The sequence below is a fragment of the Diuraphis noxia genome, unplaced genomic scaffold, assembly GCF_037042655.1.
Source record: "Diuraphis noxia isolate RWA-SAM2 unplaced genomic scaffold, SU_Dnox_SAM2 contig0001, whole genome shotgun sequence".
Classification (NCBI taxonomy): domain Eukaryota; kingdom Metazoa; phylum Arthropoda; class Insecta; order Hemiptera; family Aphididae; genus Diuraphis; species Diuraphis noxia.
This window is the reverse complement of record NW_028301711.1, coordinates 33,592,499-33,605,246: the sequence shown is the minus strand read 5'-3', so window position 1 is coordinate 33,605,246 and position 12,748 is coordinate 33,592,499. Positions and strand designations below refer to the sequence as shown.

General features: G+C 28.6%; 1 protein-coding gene across 1 annotated transcript in view; it reads right to left on the bottom strand.

Annotated features, from left to right (window-relative positions):
* The window catches only part of LOC107165728 (protein big brother-like), a 30,083-nt gene extending 17,809 nt beyond the window's left edge, over window positions 1–12,274 (bottom strand). Inside the window, exons 1-3 of the mRNA XM_015514090.2 lie at window positions 11,821–12,274; window positions 7,880–7,966; window positions 7,416–7,529 (exon numbers count right to left, since the gene is read on the bottom strand). Coding sequence (XP_015369576.1) covers window positions 7,416–7,529; window positions 7,880–7,966; window positions 11,821–12,009 — 390 coding nt within the window. The 5' untranslated portion in view covers window positions 12,010–12,274. The remainder of the gene's footprint in view (window positions 1–7,415; window positions 7,530–7,879; window positions 7,967–11,820) is intronic.
* Window positions 12,275–12,748: the final 474 nt, after the last annotated feature.

Below are 12,748 nucleotides of genomic sequence, written 5' to 3'. Positions count from 1 at the left end.
TAAATAGACGTATAGGGTAGTAATAAAGTAGGTACCTAATGCAAATTACAAATTACTGTAAGAAATTACACTTGTACTAATACTGTAGTAAATATATTATATTTTATTTAAATTAACGTAATTATAATGAAATTACTTATTAAAAGTAATTTTTATGGAGTATAAGTAACGCATGTTATTTTCCACGTTTTTTAAATAGACTATGAGTTTAGAATGTATATAGCAAAAACCTAGGGACCAGGACAGGGATGGCAAGTCCATGGCAAGCGTGCCCGAGGTGGCACGCGAAAAGATTTTAAGGGCACGTGAATAATTAAAATATTTTTACTATAATATATAGTATATAATATAATAATATAATAGGTAAAAATATTTTGACCATACGGCTTTTATCGGTCAATAATAATTATTCAATTACCTAATCTAACCTTCGTGTGCGATTATTATATTTTATTTAATATTATTTAATATGTCTGTACCAAAAAAAATAAAAATTAGAGAATTAGTTAGTAATTGTAATAGTAGCAGAGAATTTCAAAATTCATGGACTGAAGATTATATGGTATGGTTAAATAAAGCAATAAAGCAGTATGCATTTTATGTTCAGTCACAATAGTATGTAGAACATCATCTGTTAAACGACATAATGAAACAAATCATAATTTTCTTTTGAAAAAAAAAAAGAAGCACAAAAAAAGTATATTATACAAGCAATTAAAAACAACAATTTTCAGACAAATACTTTACTGAAGATTGCAGTAGGTAGTAATTCAAATATTGTTGCCACAAATATTATTGCTGTATCAAATGTTATTGTAAAACACGGAAAGCTTTTTTGCGATGGAGAATATAATGTTAAAGATTTGATGCTCGAAACTCCCATATATATCCTATATCCTTGCCACTAGGATATAGGTACAAGAAAAATTAAAAATCAATTCAATATTTATTTAAGATTCCAAAAGTTTTAGACTTAAGATAATCATGAATAATTTCATTAAATATCCCAGGAATTGATACTAATTATGCTTTTCGTAAATGTTTACATTAAGTCAATATAATGTACTTATTTACATCACCAGAATAAAATATACAATATATTATATACTGTACTGCTAAACAATTTTTAAAATATTATAAATAATATAAGTTTATAACATAAATATAACATTGTTTAACTTTTTAAAACTTTTTAAAACTTATTAATTATTATTACTATTATTACTTATTAGTCCGTGTTAGTTATAGACTGATTTTGTAATTCATAAAAAAAGAAATTAACGCTATTTGTACCATCATACATTTTACATTTTTTTCGTTTTTATTATTTCCATTTTATGCATTTCGTTTAATTGTATAGGTGCATATTTTTGAAAACCAATCCACACCGTATTGAATAATTTTTATCCCCACGCGACATCAATATGGAATAGGTACATAATATTATGTAAGAACAGGGTGTTTTGTGAGTGTCCAGTACCAATATAATGATATATACTACATTGGTACGCTTATATTATTATAAACGGCTTTGTCGCGCTACCGGGTCGCGATAAAAGAGCATCCTATGCCTATTTATACACTTAAGTTAGGGGATCGTCTACGGGGATATGTATTTTTTTTTTTATTAATACAAACATCTGAAATTGAGACCCCGCTGTAAAATGTTAACGGCCCTTCAGAAATTTGTCAAGCCTGTCTAGAACGCATGTATGCTATCAAAGAAACACGTCCACATGCCCTTTTATTATTTTTTTGTTCGCGACCAATTTCGAATTTGACGTACAACGTAACCGATCGACATGGAGATATCATTATTATGCACGGTAGTCATATATAAACTGTTGCAGCAGTGCATAGAACGGCCGACATAAAAATTCTTCGTTACATTATATAATATTATGATATTGTAGCCCGAGCCGATTTTGATACAGGTAGATACTCGAAAATATTTATGCGAATCTCTCGGGTATTAGGCGTAATATACTATTATTATTATTATGGCGATTATAAAACTGGATAAAACTGGTTTCTATAAATGAGGAAAAGTCGAACAAAAATGTATATATGAAGCGAGACTATATAGTTTATTATTTTAATGCGTTTATAATGAAATTGACTTTTATACATGACATTTAAATGCAGTTCAAATTTCTAAGACCACCCCGTATGACGACGATAGAATATGGTCTTTATTATATATTATGCGTACGATTTGAACACAATCGTATATGACTTGAGGGTGTATAATTTTACAAAATATATATGTTTAAAGCTTTTATTGCAAATTAAACTATTGTAAATGCACCAGGGTAATTTTTTTTAATATTTTTTACTCAGCGTGCGTGTGTTCGCAGCATGTCGGGATTTGTTCAGGAAACAAACAGAAAAAAAAAAAGAAACTACTATTTTTTTGTTTCCCCGACAAAAGTCATACAAGAGAATAAAAAAATATTCTGAATATTAAACAATGGATTATTGTTAATGATATAATAGGCTCTCAGGGTGGCGGATCGGCGTGAAAACTAACAGTTCCAGTCACCCGTGGTGATTTGACAGACAGCTAACGTAGTGACGGGTACGAGTCGTCTAATATAATAATAACCGTTTTGACACCACCCTCGTAGATTGCTTTTTTTTTATTGTGTAGGTGGGTTAAACGATGAAATAATGAGCCATACCGTATAATAAATACGCTTAACCAAATCATGTACCAATTATATCGAAAATCACGGAATTAATTAAATGTGCTTTTGCCTATATGATATATAAATTTTGAACATAATGATATATACATTGTTTATGTAGATGAATTATTTATTTAGCGTATCTATTACGTATATGTTAGTATGATAAAGTTAAGTAGATTATTAATCAAATAATTTGAAGATTAAATTATAATGCCGCAATGTATATAAAAATTTAAAAATTTATTCACTTTTTAGTTTTTATACAATTAAAATTAAATGTTAATTTTTTTTTACAAATACAGCAAGCAATAGTTATACCTAAGTAATATTACGTATATAATATATAGACATATAGGTACCCAATAATATTACCTATTATTGAACAGTGGCTTATTATTAGACTTAATTTTTTGGGGGGGAATTGGGGGAAAATTAATAAATTTTGTTCAATCTTAACTGACGAAAAAGAAAGCGTTAAATAAAAAATTGCTATATTCAAAAACCGTAGCCTTCTCCTCGCTGTCTATAGTCAATATAAATATAACATAGATAAAACATAGAAAAATATTTATCTGGAATAGCCTTATTAAAAAAAAACTCTTATGAAAATATGAAATCAACAATAGTAGGTATTATTGAGTGTTGATACCAAACCCTAAATAGAACCCCCACAAAGGCGGGGCTGTTGGTCTCTGGATATAAGGGCTCGGCTTTTTAGAAGCCCATTGAATAGAATTTGCAATCTTGAAATTTTGTTCGGTATAATTATTTTACTAGTTAGTTTAATGTTAAAGAGGAAACCCGTATATGAGTAAAAGTAAAAAAAAAAAATAAATATCAAATTATGGTGTAAATGTATATTAAATCTATAAGATTACGTTAACACGTTGATTGCAATGCGACTGTCGGTGGTGTGAAAAAGTGTGGAACACTCAAGTCGCTTACAATGTGTTCCACACTTGTATTTTTTTGGAAGTTTTGTTGTATTGTATATAGGATCTGCAAAAACATTTAATACAAAGGCTCGAAATTTGATGTAGGGGATCTTATATAAAATAATAATGGACACATTTCAGACATTTTGGCGGATATATCTAAAGTTATATCTATATCTAAAGATACCTAATGAGTGCCTAATGTAATGTTTTACGGTTCTACCTATATTGAAACCAAAACCAAAATATTTTTCTTTTAACCTAACTATCGGTACATAGTACATCAACTATCAAGTATAATTATAGCTTAAATTATTACAGTTTATACATAACTAAATAATTTAGTTATATATTTTAAAATCAAATTAAATTATACGTGTACATTTCAGTAGGTAAGTATGCCTAATTAACACAATTAATTTTTTTGATTAATAATATTTTTTTACGTAAAAATATATTAAATTATTTTCCATTTTTACAATTTAATATTTACAATAATATTAGTTATTTTTTTTTTACCTTCTACAGGCCATTAAGGCCCTTCGCTGCTTCTACTAAGCCTCTCCATCGGTCTCTCATCATTTAATATTAGTTATAGGTACCTACTATTATAAGCATATAAATTATAAACACCTAAAACTCTATGTAATTAAATACCTAACGATTAAATATTGGCCATATATTCTGCAATAATATGTCGGAGTCCCATACGGTTTTATGTGTCTCATACGCAATAATAGGTGCTACATAGAAAAATTTATAAAGTATTTAATACAGCAGTATACACCATCATATTCATATATTATGTTTATTATGATTTATGTTGGTGTCTGCATTCTGCTGCAATGACGTCTAATACGCATTTCCAAACTATAATACTATGCATATACAAAATAATATATGTTTACATATTATTTTCAGCTATTTAACGCCATGTGTGCAGTGAAGTATGCGTGTATGATAAAGTGTGTTCACGTCTGTTTTCCCATTTTTTTTTTAACAGTCATTTTCAACAACGATTGGGTTCAAAAAGAAAAAAGTCGTAAAAAAAATATTAAGTAGTAGAACATCCGATTAAACGTTTTGTTCGGCTGAAGGATAAAGAAAGTATAATGTAACGTCTTTGTCGGTCTTCTTTTTTATTTCGGTGACACATACACTAGGATGATACCCCATACACATATATACAAGACTTCCTACATTTTTTTAAACTTAAACTGGCGGCAAATCAGTTACAATGGCCGTCGCATCTGGTGTGCGCCCGGAACAAAATGGCGGAGACGCGGCACCCTTTGCGCCCTTTTTTCTCTTTCACTATTGATTTCCGTTTCCCCTTATATAATATATATACTATAAACATGTATTTGTCGCTGCCGTCTCTCTCTCTCTCTATGTATATATATATATATATACGTATTATACATAGGTATATACGCACATATATATAATTATATGTAGGTATATACGTGCGTGCGAGCTATTCTGCCGAGTGAGATGTTACATGTACGATGTGCCTGTGAGTGCGTGTGACAATAATAATATAAATCCCAGAGGAAAAAAATAAAAGGGAGTATGCATCCCTCTCTCACATTATACATACATAATATATATATATATATAGTTGCAGAATATTACGAGTATTATATTATTATTTTAAAAGGATTTCTTTTTTGTCTCCCCTACTTGCCCTTTTTGAATATAATATACCTAACCTACAATATAAGCGCACGTCTGTATTGTATGTGAAAAAAAAATCGTAATCTACGCGAAAATCCATACGGACACTCCTCTTCCTGGTGCATTTTCGTCGCGTAAACACTGCCCCCCATTGATTGTCAACGCGTCCATATTGTTATTGTTATATACTATTCAGTTGTTGATGAAATGTAATAATAATAATAATAATAATATAATAAATTACATTGATAACACTGCGTATAAGCATATATTGTATGAGCGTGTGATTGTGCGCGTGCGTAACGAGTAAAATTGCCATGTTTGTATATTATCTCCCAACAGAACGTTTTGACAACCTAAAACGGTCCATACGAGTGGAACACTGATTAATCGATATAATTTGTGAAAAGAAACGTGCGCAACAGCCGTCATCACCTATACCCGCACATAATTTATATGGTATAATAATAATATGATATCGTAGTTTTTTAAACTGGCCGGTCGAAACTTGAAATGGTTTACGCTCCTATACTAAATGTCTCAATATATAGGTGGGTGGTCTAGTAAGTACTTTCATATAAGCTATAATATGGTGTCCTCAATATAAAAATTACTGTACGTTTATAAATATTAATTAATATGCATTTATCATAACTTGAACTGAACCTATACTGGCTGTACTTAATTAAATATATTCTCATTTAGGCTACTATTATAATTATTTTATTCGGTGTTTGTGATTTCCTTTAGGTAAGTATAATATGATAAAATCTCGTTGAATATTGATCTATCCAATCGTTTGTTTAGAATAATTATGTAAATACTTAATACATATTTTTAATTAGTAAGAGTAATGTAAATATAAGTACTTTATTATGTATCTTTTAAATGCATATAAGAATGAAGAAATTTTCGTACTTCATCTTTTACGATATTAAAAGGCTCATAATTCCATTAGTACTATTATAGTAGCTTTACCTATACTAATTGAATATTGATAGTTGTATGAGATAAGTCTTTAATAATGACATGAAATATCTAAACTACACCAGATACCAAAATACAAACCTAAATACACAACTTCCGACTTACAAGATAAATTCAAATTAAATGTACTGAATATTTAAATAGTATTTATCAAATTAAGTGTTTCATATTATTATGTACATTGTAATATTATAATTATATCATTATCATTAATATATTCAACTATTAGTATAGCTGGCTAATAATACTATTAAATAGATTTTGTATTGCTATTGTAATATTAATATAAATAAATATTATGAATCCTACCATCAATAGCTCTATTATTTTTGTTTCAATTATTAAAATAAAATAATTGTCTTCAATTTGTATTTGAAATAAAATAATAATTTCAAGAATGACCTGTCAAGGGAAGAAAATAAAACAATCATGTTACGAAGATAAATATTCGTGCCAATACTGGAAAGATGTATACAAGAAGTACAAGTTTACTGCGGACTCACTCTTTTGCATTACGTGTTTTGGGCTTGGAGTGATTTTGTCTAACCATTTGCCTAAATAAACGAAATATTTTCGTCGTCAATGCGACAATGTTTAAATAAAGTACTTACATTAATTAATTTCCTAACGCATAGATACAAAATTTAAAAGATAATCTTCCAAAAACAGACACAATAATATTTATGCAAGCACGATTACAATTTAAATACATAATTAATTATCAACCGTGTATAATGTGTACATTATGTTCTACTAAAAATTATAATCACAGAAAAAAATTATTTCATTGATGCGCTTTTGTAGTGCTATCATAATTAAACAAAATTCTAAATTATGTAGACATTATTCTCACGTTAAATCATGTAACGTATCAAATAAGATAAAATCATATGTAATCAATGGCCTATAAAGTATTTCGACCGCAAAACAGTATTATATCGAGTTTTCAGCGTCTATTTTTTTTTTTTATATATATATTATAATATGTTGTTAGGTTGTTTTCTAAACTATAATACCATATCGGCACATGAAATATTAAAAAAAATAATAATTTTATGAATAAAAAAACAAAAATATAGAATATATTTAGAAGGTTTTAGCAAATTTTTTTAAGTGTTTTACTCACCATTCCTCGTTCTTTTTCGAAATTACAAGTACCATTGGCAGATTGATGGTATGAAGGAATCGGCATGTTCGGAGTAAACATTAATTGCAAATTGGTTCCAGTTGCAGTAAATGCCTATAACATAAAAGAACGTACAAATTATTATAATTATTATTTTATACAGACAGGGGTAGACGCAGAAAAAAATTTCGGGAGGTTTTTGAAAAAATAAGAATAATTACGGTTATTTGGAAATAATTATTTATTGTAACATTATATATAACTGTTTATTATAAAATAATTAATCGTCCATTAATTTCCAGGGGGGGGTTGCACCTCCCCCTGAATCCACCACTGTATACAGTTGCCTTAAATATTACTACGTTAATTAATGAAGTTTTTGTGTACAATAATTAAAAAAAAAATTTGTTAATACGAGTTAAAAATTTTATTTATTAATGTGTTTAAAATTATAAAGAACTTACAATGTCTACATGACCTTCGCGGCATCCGATTTGAAATCGACTTTGACGTTCTTCGTGTGGTCTGTCTCTGTAACCGGTGTATCGAACCTAAAATCATTATAATTTATGATATAAAACTAGTTATTTATATTCTGCTTTTCAATAATGCAAATATAAGAACTCGGGATATGTATTTATTATAAAACAATATATTATGCTTAATCTATAATATTTCAAAATTGTATCATACTATACATATACATATAACTATACATATAACATGCGATTATTATAAGAACTTCCAGTTTCTAAGTTGGTAGTATAAAAACACAAAAATAATACTACTATTAACATATTCTTGTAACAAAATAGTATTGAATTACTGACTAAAAATATACCCCTAATTGATGAACTATGAAATAACTTTCATACTTGTGCATTATTTTTAAAATTATTTAACATACAATAATTAGTTTTAGTTATATAATTTTAAAAAGAATGTAATATTTATACAAAATTATTGCATAGTTAGTAAATTACGTTTGTCATGCATTTGTTACACTCAGTACTTGTATAATATTAAATGGGCATGGTAACAAATTGTATTTAAAAGGTTTTAATAGAGCTTTTACACAATGCGAGTATCCATAACAAAATTAACAATGAAATACATGACTCAACATGAAAGCACTTGCTAAGTTCCTATAAAGGCTAAATGTATATATATATAAACTTTATTTTTATTTTAACAATTATATTGTGTTCTATTGCCCCATAGACGGGATAAGTCAGTTCGATTATTTTTTTTTAGTTTTATTTGTATTAACGTCAGTATATTACACATTGCATAGATTGTAATGTATAATTGGACGATGTGGACTGCTCAGCTATAGGAGAAAATAAATGTCAATTTAACCATTTTTCCAGTAAAAAAATACATACAATAGTATTTTTTAATTTAATAATCACCACGTTATCTCTCGTCATCCTCGTAAACGTGTTTATTGAAATTAGCCACAAGAAATATGAAACTTGTTTCATACGATTATAACGATTATTAGTCACTTTTGTAAAACCCAGTCATTATGTAAGGCCGGGAAAATATATGATTCATCACTAATTTTTTGTATAACAATCTTTCACCTTTTTAGTTCTTTTATGAATGTATGTCAATATGATTATCAAAATACAAAAACCGATTGGGGCATTGAGTAAACCAAATTAATCATTAGCGTTTTGAACATTCAACATATTATCAACCTATATCAACTACCTATATCAAGTGAAAGTAAAGTATTTCGCAATTTTTCAAGCTCCTTTAGATGTTTTATCTATAAGATAATATTTTCTTAGATACTCATATTAATGAACACATTTTAATACTCATAACCATTTTTTTAATTTTTATTATTTATTATTTATTTATTGGTTTCAATGGTAATTATAAAATAATGGAAAAAAAAAGGAAAACATAAAATCTTTATGTAACACATATCTCTATATAGAGAGAGTTTACAGTAAAAATAAAAATAATCTAAAAATTTGTTTATAATTATTGATATTATATAATAAAGTTAAAACCCGTTAACTAAAATAAAATAATACGAATTATGTACACTTTTGAATAATATTTTTGCATATTTATAATATAGTATATTATATAAAATGAAAAGTAAATTTCGTTAAAAAATTTATTGGAAAATACGCTGAGTCACTTTTCTTTGGATATAGATAATAATTAAGTATTTCAATATTCTTCAAGAATGATGAAGTACTTAAGTCCAAAAAAATCAGGGTAAGTACCTATAGGTACCTACTAAACTTGACTATTTTATCAGTTCAAGGATGACCGCATAAAATAAATATATATTTTTGTTCCTGTATAATATCTATAGTTAACCCCACTATGTCAGGGTTAAGTTTAATATATTATTATTACAACCCTACTGTAATAATGATGATGATTGTAATATAACCTTGCATGTAATAATAATAATAAAAAAAAATACTATAATGTCACCGAATTCCAACGACACAATACCCGAAGACTTGGGCCATTTATATTGCCAGCCGATTTTTACTCATTTGAAAATCCAATACTTAAAATGCTATTCATATACCATGACGTGATAAATAAAACTTTACACCCACCATTTTGAACCAGCGGGAAGCCATTCGATATACTAGAAAATCGTTTTTAACACATATACCTAACTGACCTACCAGTTGCACCTTACAGTGTTTATTACACATTTGACAATCAATACAACCAAATTTCACAGTTTAACTACCGTATTATATGTATAAGAATTATAAAATGAAATATTTCTGAACAATGTCTAATGTTCAGTAATACATATAATATGTGAATCAGACTATAATAGTATTAGGCTTTATGTGTTATGTCGTGTTTGATTATTTTTTTACGATGCGTAATAAGTCCAAAATAATGAGGCTATGTCGGACCCTATAATAGATAATATTCTTATCTTTAAATTTGATTATATGTTTAATATTAAAAATCGTAGAGTTAAACGGATTCTTCTTAACGAACAACTCGTTAAACGTCCTCTTAAAAATAATTAGAATAATCCCTGCAGGAGGTTCCCACACTGTAGGGTTTTTTTCTCCTCGTACAATTTATGTCATTTTTCAGATTATTGTACAAACAAATATAGCTAAAGATTGTAAATATTTATTTATATTTGAAAAAGAATATAGAAAATGATTATATTTAACAAAATAATATAATAAATAATATATATATATATATATATATGTGTGTGTGTGTGTACCTACTATACTAATGTAGCCAATAGGTGTTGATTTGTATTTTAAATAAGTATTCCTATAAAAATTATAATTAACTAAATATGTAATCACTAATCAACATTCAAAAGAAATGAATTTTAATATTTAACTATAGGTATCTCTATACCTACTTATAGGTACTAATGTTTTATTTATTTTAACGTGATACAAACTTCGTTCTAGTGTAGGTGTCTACAAGAAAACAAGTAATCTATTTTTATCAATAAAAAAAATTACAGAAACGCTCAATAAAAATAAAATGTAATCTTCTATAACGAATGAAGTACCTACTACTACGGCCATAAGTAATTCACATACTTATACATTTTACTTCAATTTCATTAAATTTTTACACAATATACTAAAATTTTATATCTAGGTATATATTATGTTATTATTCATTACATTGTGTATTGTATGAGATAATATTTATATAACTAGTTAATATAAATTGAAAATATCAATAAATTGTCCATTTTAAAAATGAGGTGTTTTGATAATACCACAATAAAATATTGTATATATTGTATAATTCAGACATAAAATTGTGTTATTTATAGATTAATAAAAAAGTAAGGCTAATCTATAAATATGCAGCTCAAATCCTGAATTCGATAACATTTTTTTTCGTTATTTATATTTAAAACTCACAGTAAATATATCATATACAAAGTTATAGATTATATAAAAGTAGAACTAAAAAAAAGGTTGTCCGGTGAAACATAACATTTCTGCTTATTGATATTATCATATTTATTACTTTACTGAAGTGGTAGATTTACAAGACACGACCCCTCCCCCCTCCCCAGACACCGATGTTGAACTTATATGTAAATAAAAATAATACCTTTGAAATATATAAATTATTTTTTAAGGCCTCTTTAGCAATATGTTGAAAATCCAGCATTGGGCACTGTTCATAGTAGGTATTACATATATTATACATGATATAGGTACAGAAACATGAGCTGTAAAGCAAAAGTCATGACTATGGGCTTCGAGTAGGTATATAAATATAAATTATAATAATTACGTATTGATTATATATTATCTATTAATAGATAATATAAGTTAATGTGAATAGACTCAGAGTTACTGACTTGAAGTTAGACGGGTATCTAGGTACTTAAAATATGAGGCAAAATACTCACGTCACTCTCACGACTCAGACGCCTGAAGAGTTCGTCGGTTTCGAATTTGTTCTTCTGGTCTGGCACGACCCGCGGCATTTTGAATATGAACCGAGGCTTAGGTGGCTGCTGTTCGTAGAGCCCGCCGCACATCGGGTCAAACGGCATCATACCGGTGGCCATCGACCCCAAATCGTTCATCATCAACATGGTTTCAGAGTATGATTATCGAATTTACGCTTATCGCGCGTATACCTATACAGGTAAGTGCTTGCAGTGGATCCTGTGAGATCAGAACTCAACGCACACGAATCGTCTCGGGTGGGTACCAAAATAAAATACGAAGTGTACGTGCAATGATCGTGTGGTGATGTGGTGTGCTAGTGAAAATAATAAATTACTAATAAAAAAAATTTAAGCATGCGCTCGCAGAAGCGGTCGGAACGACGACGCGGGACCGTTTGAACGCGCGCGGACGAGGCGACGGCAGCAGCGACGAGTTTCTGAGGGGCGCGCACGTCCGTCCCGACCGAACGGACCAATAGCGAAATTTCACGAGCAGTTTGATCTCCGCCCATCGTTAGCGGCGGTGGTGGCGGAGACGAAAGAGAGAGAGAGAGAGAGCGCCAGAGAGAGTTCTTGGATTTTCACCCTTCGCCGTGACAGCGACTGCTCAACGTCTTACAACCATAATATTAGTAAACCTCACTGCAAATTGCAATATTGTACACGACGAGAATAATAAATTAAGACAATGTTTTTATGGATCGTCGGTGTTCACATTATTATAATTTATAATATAAACATTAAGCACTACATCACTCTGACATAATATGTGTAATATCAGTGTAGAATATATAATATACTCAGCAATAATAATAGTAACAATATATTATTGCAGTATAGCCAAGGACCAACAACCGAAACTCATTGATGGAAAATGTATAAC